The sequence below is a fragment of the Filicampus tigris genome, chromosome 12 (genome assembly GCF_054856515.1).
Source record: "Filicampus tigris isolate MCC_2025a chromosome 12, RoL_Ftig_1.0, whole genome shotgun sequence".
In the NCBI taxonomy this organism is placed as follows: domain Eukaryota; kingdom Metazoa; phylum Chordata; class Actinopteri; order Syngnathiformes; family Syngnathidae; genus Filicampus; species Filicampus tigris.
Genome location: NC_141228.1, coordinates 10,607,189 through 10,624,788, shown reverse-complemented (window position 1 = coordinate 10,624,788; position 17,600 = coordinate 10,607,189). Strand labels below are relative to the sequence as shown.

Here is a 17,600-nt window from a genome sequence, read left to right as displayed (position 1 = left end):
CGTCTCTTAGTGAACCAGGCAAACAGCTGTTTTGTATTTCAGTGAAAAAATATGCCAATTTCCACTTGTCCTGGAAGCAATGGTCCTCTCTGTCAACTTTTTTCTTCTACAGTCTCTATTTTAGAAATGGGCTGGAAAAGGTCACGTAAAGTTTATGCAACGAGGGCTCCATTCTGACACCTGACAAAACTTTTGAGAGTGATGTGATCGGAAAGGCCGAGCGCGCTCGTAGCGTATTTCCGAAAGCACCCAAAAGCGCGGCCACAGGTCTGCTACCATCTTCTGGTGAAATATATAAAATAGCTTTTTTTCACATGTGTATTTTCTACTGTGGTAAACAGTACTGGCGGGCCACACGTGATTAATTTTATGCTAGAGGCTGCGGGCCGGTGAAAATTTGAACAAGGGCCACATTTGGCCCCCGGGCCTGACTTTGTAAATACCTGATTTAGCGAGTAGCATGTGCTAACCAGTCGGCCACGATGCCGACTGCAAAAGTAATGTGACATAAAGAGTACATGGATATTTAACAAAACACAAAGCTGTCCAAAAATTTGACGTCTTAAAGATAGGGTAAAAAAATAGCATTTATATTGTGGTATAAAGCTTTCCATATCAAATATTAGAACAATAAGCACACAGGAAGACTATGTAGCAATATGCACTGGCATCAATTCTATCTACTCTGCAAGAAATGAGTTCAATTACTGCAGCTTAGCCTCAATGCTATATTTGTATCTTGCCATCAGATCAGTATTATCTGAAAGCACACACCATATTGCCCCCCTGGAGGCCAAGGCCTGCATAACAGAAGCAGCACATGCAGTATATTGTTTAGTAGGAGCCATGTCTGCCATGTGGTGATACTTCAAGGGAAAATGTTCACTGAAATTTTAAAAAGCAAGAGTGTAATACTTGGGTTTGTTTTGTGTTTTTGAAATTATTTGATTAAAACAAAACACATTTTCATTACCTTTTGCATAACATGATGGCATTAAGTATTGTACTTATTATTGGCAAGTACTCAAAAGTACTTGGTCTGAAGTATCAGTGCATCCCTAATAAATTGCATTTTATTGCACGCCGTGCGTTGGTCGACTGGTTAGCACGTCGGCCTCACAGTTCAGAGGTCATGGGTTCGATCCCGGCTCCGGCCTCCCTGTGTGGAGTTTGCATGCTTTCCCCGTGCCTGCGTGGGTTTTCTCCGGGTACTCCAGTTTCCTCCCACATTCAAAAAACATGCATGGTAAGTTGATTGGACTCTCTAAATTGCCCCTAGGTGTGATTGTGAGTGCGGATGTTTGTCTCTGTGTGCCCTTAATTGGCTGGCAACCAATTCAGGGTGTCCCCTGCCTACTGCCCGACGACAGCTGGGATAGGCTCCAGCACGCCCCGCGACCCTTGTGAGGATAAGCGGTATCGATAATGGATGGATGCACTCCCGTGACCCTCGTGAGGAAAAGTGGTTTGGATAATGGATGGATGTTTATGTGTCTTATGTTTCACGTATTAACTAGGTTAGCTTTTTTTTACGCTATCAACTCAACTTTATTTATAGTGTCTAGCTGTTATGAAATGCGCTGTATAAATACAATTGTATTGTATTGTATTGTATTAAGTTAAATAGGAAGTCAGCCCTAAAATTTCCTTTACAATATTATGTTCTATGTGTCCCCTAGTCTAAACACGGCATTCTGATTGATGATGTGTTTGTGGAATACGAGTTCCAAATCAAAATCCACCCATTTTGATCCATCTCAGGCTCACCTGTCTTCTGAAGCTGAGCCATGATTGGTTGTTACCTGAGCACTGAGCAACTGTGATGTCATTTTTAGTCGACAGCAAGTGACAAAAGGGCCGCCCCCGGAAATAAATAAAATGGCTGGATTCTGCTGCTTAATTCGTATTCCACAAATATGATATGATTAAGAATATCAAGTTTAGACTGGTGGGGCTGCATAGAACATAATAGTGTAAAGAAGTTAGGGTTGATTTGCTCTTTAAGGCCTGCTACACACCGAGCAAGTGCGAATGAACTGTCACATAGTATGGGAGGTTCTAAGAGGGCCGTCAGTAAAAAAAATGTTTACAACGATAACAGAATACCATTTTATTTTTGGTTATTTTTTTTATTGATTGTCCAGTTTAGCTGGGATTCTTCACTCCATGTGTGATGGGTTTGATAATGTTAAAATAGCACTTAGAGTGGCAGTCAACCCCCCCCCCAAAAAAAAAGCAACCAATCACGGCTTACCTGTTTTCTGAAGTTGAACCATGATTGGTCCTTACCTGAACCCTGAGCAACTGTGATGGCATTTTCAGTAGACAGCAAGTGGCAAAATGGCCTCCCCCTGAGATGGACAAAAATGGGTGGATTTTACTACTTAACTCATATTCCACAAACACAATATCAATCAGAATGCTGTGTTTAGACTAGTGGGACCGTATTGAACATAATATTTTAAAGAAATGTTTTGGGTTTAATTCAACTTTACCAAAGTGTAACAGGTACATACTGAGTTTGTACTCGGCTGCGTTGTTGGTCGCACAACAACAAACAATGATCCTTTCGGGAGTTGTGCTGAATCTCCCAAAGGCCACCATGGCCCTGACCGTAACAATGGTTTAATGGTGAGCGCTACAACAATTTTGTCCATATCTCCAATGGGAACAAATTATTTCCAATATGAAGTAATCAAAAGTTGACCATCTCCATGGAAAAGACTGTTTTGCCTGCAGAGGTTCCACTGTACTGCATTTGCATTTTCTTAACATACTATAGTCGTTCCACTGTAATTGCTGTGGTTTCAGCGTTGTTTTAATGAGTAATTATTTATTTGGGTACATTTGTTTTTATATTGCTCTTAGTTGAACATGATCTCTGTTTTGGATCACTACAAGCCAATCAATTACAATATACATTGCACTGTAAAATCATTTTCCTTATAGTTCATCTGTATATCGCCATCAGTTTCAACTCCATTTTCACCTCGCTTTTCCCCTAATAGCAATAAATAATAGGGGTGGTTCTCCAGTCGATATCTTTAATTGCTCCTGGGTTGTATCAATACCAGGCGGTCTCGCTGCTCCATCGCCAGCTACTGGGTTGCCCGGGAAACGGCCGCATGGCAACAGGATCAGAGCCTGGGGGTTGTCTGCTTCTAGCTCTGCTCCCATTTTAAACCGTCTTTCCTCGCTAGATGGTGTGCAAGCCACTGGAGAGTACACTTCCCCGCACAGTGGGCTCACAGCATCCAACGAACCCGGGACAACTCAACGCTCGTCCATTGCCGGCTGCGTGGAGCGTGGAAATAAAGGCTTTCTCCTCATTTTCGCCCGAAATTTTGGCAGACTTGGACAAGAGCGGCGGCCACGATCAGTTGTGACGGACACAATGATTGCGCTGTCGGATGCTTGTGTTTCTGGTCAGTGGCTAAGTGCGATCCTCCTCAGTCTGGGCTGCCTCATACCGTCGTGCTTGCCCGCGGGACAAACTGTGGACTATTCCTCCGTGGAAAGTGTGGTCAGCAGGCAAGGCGACACGGCTCTCCTCAGGTAAAAAAACAACAACAACCAAACTTCACTTTTTGATGCTCACGCGAGTTCGACACACACTTTAAATTCAGCTTAGTGCTCGTAAACACCCGAAAGGGGGCTTTTGTCACCCCAAGAGAGGACACAATGGGGGTGCTGTTTTTCCCCGCTCCAAGTCGATCTCGGGGGGTTGCGCCCACTGCCGAGTATGCTGCCCGTTAACAAGACGTTTGAGCCCGCGACAAGTGCAAGCTAGCACGGCTCGTTAGCACCATCGAAGTTTTGACACACGTTTACTTTTCCCAGGAGGACTCAACAACCTCGATAGATGATGTTTAATGTGGTTGTTCCTATAGTTTCTCACGGCAAGACGTGCACGTCGGTTGCAGAGATCGTCTCTTGCAGCGTTTAATGTTTATGGTTGGTTCATTGAAGGTATATGGAATAAGGCTCGTCTTTGTAAGTCACTAGAATACAATAGAACGGAAAACAGTAGCGGGTTTTCATGCCAACTTTGGGGACCGTACGGTGTGATGTCGCAGTTTTAAATAGGAGGCACAAGAACGGTTGTGTGTTCATGACTCGCTGTCTCCCCCTCCCTTCTCTTCTACATCCCGAGTTCAACCCCTTCCATCACTTGGGCGACATGCAGCTATACAGGTAGCTGTCCTTATGGTATGAATAATAGTGTTTTTTTCTATGGGTGTGCAGTGCTCCTAAGGACTGCATGACCATTGAAGATGCAACAAATATATAAATATTGTCATTACCGTGCAATAGGGAATAATTTATTCATTTTGAAGCTATTGTGGATGCTTCTGCTCTGCTCTGCATCTATTCTAGGAGGCTGTTCGAGTTTTGATTTGAAGAATTAATATTCCTCATAGAAAACTACCCATGAAGAGAATGTTTATGTGATTTCATGATAGCAGTTAATTGTGCATGCAATTGCAAAACAAGTCATGCTTGTTCAGAGGAAACCTTAAAAATATGTTGCAAACCTTGCCCCTGCCCTACAATATTTGAAAAAAAAAAAAAAAAAAAGATAATTAAAATGCAGATTTAGGAGTTGGGTGAAATCAGCTAATTTATTTTCTTTCAACACATTTTTCAATGAAAGTTTATATTGAATGTTCACTAAACATTGTTTTTGGTAGTTCACTTTATAGTACAGTAATCCCTTGGTGCTTTGCAGTTCGAGTTTCGCGGCCTCAGTGCATCGCGGGTTTTCAAAAAGTACTAATCAAAAAATAAAAATGAACGCGTTGTTTCAAAGAGATAGTTGACTCGCAGGCTATCTACATACCCACGAGCAGTACAAGGCGCGTGATTAGTTCCTGGCGCCAGATTGACGAGAGCACGGGTGGATTTATCCTGTGAGCTGGTTGGCTGCGCATCATCGCAGCTTCGCCCAGGATTTCCCCTGTTGTGTCTCGCCAGTCTCTAAACGAACGGCATTTTTTAACAACGTTCCGTCCAAAAGCTCATAACGTTATTCAAATATGCCATGTAGTTAGTCAGAGTATAAGCGCATAGTAAACAGCTGTGTTCAGAAGTTGGGAGCCCCCGACGAGCATACAGTAAGGACGACAAAACATCGGCAAAGAAAATGTTCAAGTGTTTGTTCAGCTGGGTAGATACAAGCTTCACTGTTACCTTGAACAGGTTTAAGTGATAGTGAAAATGTATGTATGGAAATAATATACACTTGGTGTCGTAGGTTGTTACAAAAGTGTGTACACTTGAAATTTCATAGCACCTCCAGATTGTCAGATTCACACACTACACACACAAATATGCACAATCTAAGGCAAGCCTCGATGTTATCTTGTTGGACCAATATCAAATATCCGCTGTGATGGCTCAGAGGATGTGAAGGATGTGGAGGGCAAGGCTTCCCCATTTCAGTGAATTCTCTAGATGTTGACACGAGGAGATGCTGGGTGTAGACCTGAATACAGAGCAGTTGAACCGTTGAAAGTTCCACTCAGGGTTGCTTGTAGTCGCTGATGTCTCACAGTAGCCCGCTGAATAGAGGAATTGTTTGTGTTGTAAGGTTATAATCAGAGCGCGGCAATGCATGCGATGCTATCAGGGGGCTGTAGATGCTTTCTAATTTCATGATTTGCTTGGTTCCGCTTCTTAGTTTTTGCTGTCTTATTTCTATAGCCAAACATCATCCCTTCAAAGAGTTCGGCTCCCCTGGCTGTGTCTTGGGAGAAACCTTCAAACTCGCTGGTGTCAGTCTGGGGAGGCAAAAGCTTTGCTTGAATTCTGATTGTGTTTTTCACCCGAAATACAGTAAGCTCCGTGCTGTGAATCAGATCAGTTGCCTCCTACCTTCAGAGTAAGTCTCAGCATGTAAATCCCTCCAACAAGGACCACCAAAAAATGGAGGAAATGCTGAAAACAACTTAAAATAGCTAGTAGATACTTTAACCTTATTCGTGTGAGTACGTGCTTTGCTTGCACCTGTTGCAATAAAACAACACAATTTCTAAATTGGTCCTCTTTTCTCCCTGGCTTGCTTCGTGATCCATTTTCACCAGAGCAGCGATAACGTTGATGTTTACTTTAAGCACATGGGCACTTTGCCTTTTATCCTTCACATCTTTTCATTGCTTCAAAGCATCTGCTATAAAAATGTGGATTTCTATTTTATTTGATTTTTTCACTTCTGGGAGTTCAGGGTACTGGCCATTATTGCCAAGAGAACTCCTTGACCATTAAGAAGGTGCCTGGAAGCTGAATGCTGGCTGAAAAAAATGTGAGTTCTCTCACAAACTGACAAAGCCTACAGCATGCAATTACGTAGTCACTGCCACTGGATTTTAGAGTCGATCCCGTGAGGTGCGAGCTCTGTCACATATTCATTTCCCTCACCTTATTCAATTCCGAAGACCGCATTACTGCTGCCCTGATTCATGTTGGACCACACCCAATGAAATTGTTTGGGGCTTCTTGAAAAAGAGGAATGTGTATGTGCATGTGTATCATCAGCCTTTTAAGCATGTTTGATTAACCAAAAGCTCAGCCTTCAACTAAAGCTCTTGTTGTTTGTAATGGCTTGTGCTAATTACACAGCATTTCACCATGCATGAGTGGATCCAAGTTAGGCCCATATGCTGATTTAATTTAAAAATGTTTTTTACCATACTCCCATTGGAGGTTTTTTGGTTTCTTGTACTTTTGTCATATCATCATTTCCCTTACCCTTCACAGATTTCATGTCATTTTGGACTCAGATGACTAAACCTTGACTCTTACTAGTAAATGACTCATCTGGCTACCGATTTGAGGTATACAGCCAGATGAAGAGCGTTCTCCCCGATTCTGTTGTCAGCAAACAATCAGTATCAGTGGCAGCCTCTTCCACATGGATAAGCAGCTGTAATAGCAAAAGTCTGTTAATTTAGTCCAACTCCACTAAAATGTGAAGTATGAGATGAGTAGTTCATAAACAGTGACAACACTGAAACAGTTTCCTATGATTATATTCGTAGACTAGGTTTTCCATGCAGATGATCTTTTTTTTGTTTTTTAAAATATCTGAACCTTGTATAAAGAGGCAAAGTGCTGTTCAGAAATGTAGTGTGTTTATTTGCAACAAAAGTGTTCTATTCAGAGCCAAGCTGTCATACTGAGGTAAATATGACTGCTATAGCAATCATGCTGGTCCATACAGTATTTGGAATTTCTAAACAATATTCATCACACGTAGGGCTCAAATTATGCCTCTAGATCAGGCGTCAGCAACCTTTTACATTCAAAGAGGCATTTCGACGCGATTTCCACGGAAAAGAAAACCCTAGTAGCCGCAAACACTTTTTGACATCTGAAACGATGATAACCGCGTCTATAAAGTGCATATTAAAATATAACTAAAATAAACTGAGACTTGACACGACACACAATTAAAGCAACACCGTGTCGGTTTTTGTTGATTATGGCAGCGTCATGTGGACAAAAGCGGTAGTGTTTTGACAAAACTCAACCACATTTCCCATGCGTGCCAGCACGTAGTGTTGTGAAATCCTGAGCCGTACTTATAGCGAAAGGAGGAAGTGAGTATGCCGTAAAGCAATTCAGGACATTTGGTTTTGTGTGCCAGGTTTAATCCCATCCTTCTCAAAGTTGCTTTGTGTCAGTAAAAAAGACCCCCTCAGGGCATGAAGTCCCATTCAACTACTGTACTTGTAAGTCAGTTTCATCAAAAGAGTTGTGAAAACATTTTATTAAGGTCGATTTCTTGCCCAGTGCTGCTTTAAGGGGGGTCTTTTTGCAACGAAGCATCTCATCGATCCATATTAAACAAGCCAACGTAATCTACCGAACCTTAGTATTTTCACTCATTGTCATAAAAAAAAAAAAAAAAAGAAAAAAGGAAAACAAAACACTACCAGACGGTAAATAAGGGCGGCCATTACGCCACACAGCTTCCGCATTGTGTCGCACACACCTCCGGAACACACACACGCATAAGTTGCGATCAAGAGTGGCTGTGAAATCGTGCTTTATTTGAGTATTTGCTATTTTCACCACTTTAAAGTGGCTAGAGTTGCATTAAAATTACACACGAAGTAGGCGTACTTTTAGAATCGGTTTGTGAAAAAAATGAATTTGACCATATTTGGACTTCCGAGGTTTTCAGCCGACAGCGACGATATATATATTTTTTTTTATTATTTCGAGATCACAACAATCTTTCCACGCCGTCAAGGGCTGTCAAACGTCTCGGAAGAAGGCGAATGCTAATCACTGAAATTGCACAAGGTCTGACGAAAGAAGTTCAACAATTTGACTTAAGAAAACAGGGTACATGTTTTGGAGACAAATAACATACACTTCAATCGGCCATAAGAATTGATTTTCCCAAGCCGCGCAGAGTCGCAACATAAGGTTGAAAGAGCGGCGGGTTGCCAGCCCCTGCTCTAGATAGTTGATTAGAAACCAATTTTTTTGCATGACTGAGTTGTATTGTTCGACCGCTTAGGATACTAAGTATTTCTACCCAGGAGGAAAAATGGTCACATATTTTCCCGAGCACTGTGTATTGTTGGCAGTTACCATAATAGTGTAATTGTGTTTGTGCATCCAGCATCTATTTTGAAGTGTTCTGTGAAAACAGAAATAAAAACTAATAAGGGGATATTTCCTCTCAATACAGTCCAATTTAGTGACTGATTTGTTTGCTGTCTCCTTATCATGTAAATATGGTTGGAACAAAAACAACCTTTCTGCACTTGAACAGTTTTCATTATAAAACCACAGCTAGTTTGGTTAACCTCCTCCTGGCGTGATGCGAAATATGAATGATGAAAGATGTCAATTATGTTGTGTCAGGCACTCATTGGCACAACCTCATTGGACACTTCTTAGAATGTGACTGTTAATCAGGGCTGCCATGATGAGTCGACTAATCACGACGACGTCGACAATCAAAATCATCGACAATTAATTTTAATCGTCGACGGGTCGTTTCTTTATATAGATTTATTTATTTGGCACATTATTTTTCTTTCAAGACTGCCGTGTCTCGCTCTTCTCCCCCTGGCTGTTTTCCTATATGCAACGCACATGCGCAGTGGTGGTAATCTGGGTGATGTAAACACAAGCATTGTGGGTAAAGTAGTGTAAGGCTTACACTGTAAGGGCTAATTCGGGTTGGCAACAGAGTCCAAAGGTTACGGCGCATTTCACCAAATAGACTCAATACAATGCAAATCTGCCTTTCATGGCAGCACAATGGGGATGCCCAATCATTAAAAAAAAAGAAGCAAGTTATGGCTTATGCCTGATTTCATATCTGACATAGGCACAGTTGTGTCTAGAAGCTAGCTGCAGTTAGCATACACACATTACGGTGTGTTTGTTGTAACGCTCCTATTTGGTACGCTAACATGTCGTAGCATCTTTTATGGATCAAGCAGCCATTATTCAGTAAACTCGCGTTGATTAACAACCAAAACTTTGTCTATGCCTGTGGTGGACATCGAAGCAGGAAGCGCACGCCTGCTCTCTCTCTCTCTTTCTCTCACTCGCGAACGGAGTGATGCGTTCATGAACTGGGAAATATCAGCACTCAACACAAAAACGACATATGTGCCACTCATCGACATCACATAACAATAAAATCCATAATTAAGTTTGTTGTAATATACTATGTTATAGTGAAAAAAAAAAAAAGATCTTCGTTTTTTTGTTACAGGTGCATACCACATTTTGATTGTGTAGATCAATTTACTACTTTTAAATTATGCATACTAGTGAAAAGAATAACAAAACCTTTTTGATAAAGTTTAAATTAACACAAAATTAAAAAACAATACAAGTGTTTATTTTAGTTTTCTTTTGCACAGGGCATTTGCCCAATTTACTCCTCTGATTTCACTACCTTCCGTTAAAAAAAAAAGTCTTGGTGCCCAAGAAGAGTGAAATATGTATACTACTTCTTTTTGTATTCATAGATAATTTCACTGTATTAATGCAACTCTGCATAGTGTATAGTTTTTTGTTCAATTTTAAAACGCACTAAAGAATTACAGCTAAAAATTTTAAGGCCAGAGTATCGCCATCAATTTAAGTCGCTCCTTCATATATACACATGTCAGGAATGATTGCTTGAGTTGCAAAGTTTAATACAAGTTGAATGTACTATCATCTTGTCTTCATGATTAGTTTGTACATAAAGAATTTAAGATGTAAGTGAATGATGCTTATTATACGAGCAGCATCTTGCTGCTGCGATTAGCCGCGGTTTATATACTATCCGATTGGTCGACTAATTGCGACTACTGTTAGAGATTAGTCGACTAGCAAAATAATTATTTGTGGCAGCCCTACTGTTAATGAAATATTGAAATTCTATTGTCTATTTTGTGCACCGCATTTATTAATGTCACCAGTGTTACTGTCAGAACGATGTCGCTGGGTTTACCAGTCCATATCCTCGTTGTCTTCTTCACACATTGCACCTATCGTGTGAATAGCCGTTCGACCTCCATTTATAGCAAGTGGAGAGTGTGAAAAAGGAAGATTAAAAGGCAAGCTAGCTGTATTGTTAGTGTCATGGTCACTTGGATTACTTTCGTAGTACCCATTTGTATTTGGTGTGCCTTTTCCGAATCAGTCCACATGCTACACTAATACCCATATTCAGTGTGTTTCCTTAAAACCTAGGGCTCTATTTTCATAGACAACGCTAGATCCAACAGATTAATTTGCCTACTGATTAAATCAGCCAATATCAGCCATTTTAACATTGGTAAATATCATCAGCAAATTTGTTTGCCAATGTTTGCAGATTCTCACTTTATGTACCCTCAGCATTTACAATGGTGTACCAAGGCATTGATAATCTTGTAATTTACTGCACAGAAAACTTTATTAAAACTTTGATTGTTACATAATGACATCTATCTGTAACTACAGCCATTCAATGGTTCTGTTCACGAAATATTTATGAACTTTGATTTTTACAAGCAATCCTCCGGTGAGCATTGCAACTCATGTGGAGGAAGTGACCGGGATATCACTATTTTATACACAACCTAAAGTCACGATTTGTTTAAGAAAACACACACACAGTACAACTGCAACATAAATAAAGTGTAGCTGTGGCAGTTAAATAAGACAAAATCAACAAATTACTAGTAACACAAACACACAAATGACAAGGATTAACATTCTTATAACTCCAATAATTCAATGCATTGCGTCATGCAGTGCATTCTGGGAACTGAGTGGCTTTGTTGCACGCCATATAAATGTGCCCATGGTGACGTTAAAGCACATACAGTCAAATTGTTGGCACATTCCGTGTTTGTGGATGGTACGAAAACAAAATATCAAGGAAGCATGTTGTGGATTGATGGCACACGCTTTGGCATTGACAAATAAAGTAAAATCAGTTGAGAAATGAGCTTTCCAATGTTCATTGCCTTTGGTGGGAACATTGCCGCTATCAACGTTGATGTGCTGGGTTGCTACTGCAGGCTGTCCTATGATGGGAGTTGAAGCGCTTGTGCTTTTATGTTTTATGAACAGAGCACGAACAAATGAATAGCTTTCTGAACACTGGCACGATAGTAGCTAAGTGCGTCATGAGCACATTCACATTAGCATTAGCTGCTAGCTTCCTTGCGCCATTAAACACCACAAAGAGTTTCACATGAGGCAGGGGTTGCTGCATGGGCCTGCACCGGAAATTTGGGTTTGGACAATATAGAATTCACAAGAATCAGTCTATTATGATGTTTTTAAATTCTCTTTATTTACAGCTCAGCACACAGAGCTACAGTATCCCTTCGACATTGTGTCATATTTCTTCTTTGTGTCTTCTGTATTGTCATATTTATATGTGGTGCCCCCAGTGTTGTGTGTTTTATGTCTATGTGGTGGCATTTTTAAGGTTCAGCTTCACCGCAGTTGGATAAAACGGTGCCTTTAGAACAGGAGTGTCACACTGCTGGAATTAATTTTGTATTGTCATGCTTTCATTAGATTGTCATCGTCAATGAGGTCACATGTAAATTTGTAGAGCATCTCTTAATGTTGACCTGCAAATTGTTTCTGCTATTTCGCTTGCTGGCACAGTATATAATAAATAAATAGTCATCCATCTGAGGATGTCACTCCCCAAATGAACTTCAATGAATTAACTTCATTTTTGATTAAGATGTGACTGCAGTGTCTCCACACGGACCATAAAGCGATTGGAGCTGCTTCATCATCAAGAACAAATGAGGTTTTGGCATTAATATACGAGATAATAACAGTGGAGACATAACAATAATGAAACAGAATCATGAGAAACTGGGGTTCACTATCTTCCTCTACTTTGACAAGTCTTGTGGGGAACTGGGAATGGAATCAGCAATCTCTCAATTCCCTTGAAGCTATGTTGCTCTGTCCATGCATGACCTTATATGTGAAGCTTCACCTCTGTATTAAGTTGTTTATGTTTTTGTTTGCTTAACTTATTGGCATTTTCATTAGCATGTTGCTGGATGCAGGGATAACAAAATCTTTTTCATCGCAGGCCACAGCTTAGTTATGGTTTCCCTCAGGGGGTCATCCAAATGCATATTACTTTGTATTACGTATACACAATTGCGGCTGTATTTCAGTGTTAAATATTTTCAATAACAAATTGAATTTGAAATCAGGAGTCATAGAGACAACCAAATATAAATAATATTGTTCAATTTATGTTAAGAATGGATTAGTGGGAAAAAAATGCTTGGATCTGTAAAAAGTAAAGTAAAAAAAAGTGCCAAAATGAAAAGTACAAATCCATTATCCTGCAATTGGCTGACTCCCAGTACAGGACATACCCTACCCCGACTCTCATCCCAGTTAGCTGGGATCGCCTCCGCAACTCGAATAAGGATAAGATACATAGAAAGTGATGGATGAAATCCATTTGGTAAGAAACATGACGTAGATACATTTGATTTTCTTTAGTGGGTTACAACACATGACATTGCGGGATGGATCTGGCAACCCGACCTTCCATCCATCCATTATCTGTACCGCTTCTCCTCACAAGGGTCGCGGGGCGTGCTGGAGCCTATCCCAGCTGTCATTGGGCAGTAGGCGGGGGACACCCTGAACTGGTTGCCAGCCAATCGCAGGGCACACAGAGACAAACATCCGCACTCACAATCACACCTAGGGCCAATCTAGAGTATCCAATCAACTTACCATGCATGTTTTTGGAATGTGGGAGGAAACCGGAGTGCCCGGAGAAAACCCACGCAGGCACGGGGAGAACATGCAAACTCCACACAGGGAGGCCGGAGCCGGGATCGAACCCACGACCTCTGAACTGTGAGGCGAACGTGCTAACCAGTCGACCACCGTGCCGCCGCAACCCGACCTTGAGTTTGACATATACTTAACTGTATGTGGCAAGCTTTTATGGGCAAGTAGATTTTTTTTCATCAAATTTTTTGCCATAAAAAAAAAAAAAAGATTATAACTGATCTTTTACCTTCATGAAAAAAAGAGAAAGCAAATGAAAAGACATGATTAAAACACATTTTGTTTTTTGTAATGTTCCCCCATCTTTTATTCGACTTATTTATCTTGAAACCAAATTTTTCAACTTTTTTTCGAACCAGTATTAACCAGAGCTGGGCATTTTACTAAAAAATTAGCGTCTGTTACTTGTCATCCGTTAGCAGCTTGGCTACCCTTCCGTCATCCGTCATTCGTCTTTTTTTCCAGGGGGAAAAAAATAGGACCCGTTTATAGGCCAGTCCGCCTCTAATTTCAAATGGCTGTCCGTCGGCCACTGACCCGACTAAACTTTCACTTGCACCCCGGGGGCCCAACCCACCAACAAAGCATTTTAAATGATTAACAGTTCATCATCAATAAATGAACAAAATATTTCCTAATGGATTAAAATAAATGTACTGTAGGCGGCACGGAGATCGACTGGTGAGCACGTCCGCCTCACAGTTCAGAGATCATGGCTTCGATCCCGGCTCCGGCCTTCCTGTGTGGAGTTAGCATGTTCTCCCCGTGCATGCATGGGCTTTCTCTGGGTACTCCGGTTTCCTCCCACATTCCAAAAACATGCATGGTAGGTCGATTGGACACTCTAAATTGCCCCTAGGTGTGATTGTGAGTGCTGATGTTTGTCTCTGTGTGCCCTGCGATTGGCTGGCAACCATTTCAGGGTGTCCCGCGCCTACTGCCCGAAGACAGCTGGGATAGGCTCCAGCACGCCCGCGACCCTTGTGAGGATAAGCGGGATAGATAATGGATGGATGGAAATGTACTGTATTTTTCAGAATACAAGTATTACTATACGTACATAAGTTGCTCTGGAGCATAAGTTGCATCGGTCAAAAAATGCATCGTGAAGAAACTTAGACGTATATAGGTTGCTCCGGAGTATAAGTCACATTGATGGGGTTAATTTACCAAAGCCACGACCTGGGCTTCTTTCATATAAATCGGATATGTACAATATGTGATGCGTCTGCAGTGTGAATACTCATTCATACACATCCGACCCGAAAAGTCAACATGCGCTCCGCGCCGGCGGAAGTGGCAGTGAATCTGCATTGTTTTGATTACTTGATTAATCGACGCAATAGTTGATAGGAAGATAGATTCTAAAAATATTTGTTTGTGACTGCCCTAGTTGATGATTTTGGGTGCCAGTCCAACCTTTAATTTTAAGTCAAACCTGAGTATGTCGCAGTACCAGCCAAACTATGAAAACAGTCCGACTTATAGTCAGAAAAATATGGTAATATAAAAACTGCCATGGAACATAACATGAACCACCCCTTACACTGAAAATCCTCTCTGACAGGCTATATTATTCACCTGTGAGAAGTTTATTTCATGCTGCATCCACTATTGAAGTAAGTAAGTAAGATAAGCATGTCGGATAAAACTATATAAACAGGGACGTCTTTAGCAATGTCCAGCAAGATAGACACCGTGACTACTTTCCACTAGGCTTCTTTCTTATTTTAAGTATAACAATGTGACAAGGATTCTGCTGTTCTTATTCTTAGCAGGACTTTTCAGGCTCCCGTCATGTCCTTCTGAGTTGTGTAGGGAGCAACATTTGCTGCACATGTCTGTTTCAAATGTTAAATTAATTTGGTGGCACCAGTTCATTTGGCTGCAATAGTGTTTAAGATTAATTTCGGGTAGGGTGTTTTGGGCTCATTGTTTGTTGTTAAAAACCAGAGTTAATTCCAAATGACTAATGAAACTGTGCCTCTCCTGAAAAAAATAAATAAACACATTTCTGGCGAAAATAAATATGATGACCGAAAAACGTGATCAAACGATTATATTGCTTACTCGCCCAGCCTTACTAGTTTGCTAGCCTTAACCATGGTAGAAACAAACAAAAAAAATACTTAGTATAAGCATACAAAATTGGATTAGGTATAGATTATTGAAAGATTGCTGTGTTTTTTAAACTGTTTTTCTTTTCAAAGTAATACCTATAACATAATAATTGGAAATTATTTACTGTAATCAGTGCTCAATAAACTTTAGTCTTTGGTAGAAATAAATATACATAAAAAACAAAACAGAAGTCCATTACATCCTCTATGGAATAAATCCCAGCTTTCTTAAAGATAACCTCAGAATTGTTTGTCAGTGAAATGCATTTTTCCGCCAGGCCATTCATCTTCTAACAGATAAAGGAAATCCCATCTTGTGTATATCATAGGGAAGTTATTTAAACAAATACTTTAGCATGCTGCCGGAACCGTTTCGATGTTTGTTATTTTATATAGTACTGCCGATATGCGTCAAAAGACACGTAGTACATTTCTAGACTCCATGTAGGTTCATCGGGGCAGTAAATTCATTGTGCTTTTCAAAAAATTAAGCTATCCTATAGCAGTGCCCTTGTGAATGAACTTCTTGATATTTCTTTCAAAGTAAATGCTCTCAGGGAATTGTTTTTCACGCAAGGTTTTAAAGCATCTCGCTAATAATGCTGTAATAACAGCAATTAAGGACTAGGGAAATGACTCTTGTTGGAAAATGTAATCTTTTATGCATCACTTTATACATCCGCATACTATAATTACTGTCTTTCCACAGCACTATTTTAAAGATGTGTTTTTTGGAGCGACAGGAGGTTATGTTTTTGCCAACATAGGGTCCTCATTCTAATTAGTTGTGCTTCTCTCTCACAATATTGCAGAACCTCAGCTGAAAATATTTAGTCAATCCAAGTTTCAGGAATAGAAACACGTCTTAGTATGCCTCTCATGTCAGCAAGTTGTAGATGGAACATGCTGACTTGCACATCTTTGAAACAAAGGCTACAGTTGTAGTGGTGGTTCTTTTTGTGGATCATGGATAGTCTCACCCTTTGGTAAGATTCTGAGAAATGTTAAATTCCTTGCAGGTAGGACTTAACATAATACTCCTAAATTCAGATCGATGTTTGAAGGGGAACATGCTGTGCTATTTTTAGTTAGATATACTATCCAGATAGAACACAGCTTTTGCTGTTCCCATGACTGCAAGATCCTTTATGTGTAATCCTGAGTTTGGGCTTTGAAGGTTGACTCACTTTAATCCACCAGGATTGAGTTCACCCCTTCAATGATATTTTAGAAATTCCGTTTAATGAATTAAAGAGGAGTTTTCTTTAAGAAGCTATATTGTAGTGTTGAAAAGTCAACATTTATTTATTTATTTGGGAATGGGGGTGGGTTGTTGTTATAATCTTAGTTTATTTTAGACCCTGCACTGTCCATTAATTCTGCTGCTCCGGCCAACTTCAACTTTACTTTAAGCCTTTGGACGTACATAGAATTTCCACAGCACCAACAAATGGCACATTTTGTTTATTCTAACAATCCTTTTGGTTACAAAAGATGGAAGCCAAAGGAGGAATATATTGTCATATTTATTGTGTGGAATATGAATGCCTGTCACTCTGAAAATGAGTATTTAGTATATGTCATCTGCATAATAAATGGATTACGGTGGTAAATGTTTGTTGGAGCAAGGTAATTGGAGTGTCTGCTGTGGTAATTAATAGTAAATCGAGAAAGTGGCAGTAGGGCAAATCAATATCACGAATAATTTAGCGACTAAATGTTGCTATTGCTTATGAGGAGAAATTGTTTTAATACTAATGTAAGTTTTGTAAATGCTAAAATTGCTTGATTTTGTAATTCAGAAATGGCTCTAATAGATATCTGTGACTTTAGTGTTTTTTTTTATGGTATACTAACTTATTTTCTGTGGATGTTGAATTACTGTATTACAACTTCTATGGCAGCTCACTAAATAGTAACCAAAGTCACAAAGGTGAGTACTGTGTTGTTCGAAATCCCTTGGACTCTAAATGTGTTTGAACCATTGACTCAGAGAGCAGAATGTGTTTCTATTACATTTAATTTTTGATCAGTTTGTGTATTAGCTACATATGGCATTAAACTGTACAACAAACTTATTTTCCTTCAGAATGTGTTCACAATAAACACTGGCAATTTCCTTCTGTCTTGGTTGCTACATCAACTCATTTAGGTAGGCAAACTAGTTGAGCCTGAAATAAT

At 40.1% G+C, this 17,600-nt stretch overlaps 1 protein-coding gene across 2 annotated transcripts in view; it reads left to right on the top strand.

Moving 5' to 3' along the window:
- The window catches only part of negr1 (neuronal growth regulator 1), a 191,306-nt gene that overhangs the window by 36,905 nt on the left and 136,801 nt on the right, over nucleotides 1-17,600 (top strand). Inside the window, exon 2 of one of the 2 annotated variants that reach the window (XM_086047306.1) lies at nucleotides 3,201-3,555. In XM_086047306.1, coding sequence (XP_085903432.1) covers nucleotides 3,395-3,555 — 161 coding nt within the window. In that variant the 5' untranslated portion in view covers nucleotides 3,201-3,394. Of the gene's footprint in view, nucleotides 1-3,168; nucleotides 3,556-17,600 lie in introns of those variants that run through there. The other variant, XM_086047307.1, reaches the window with a different exon arrangement.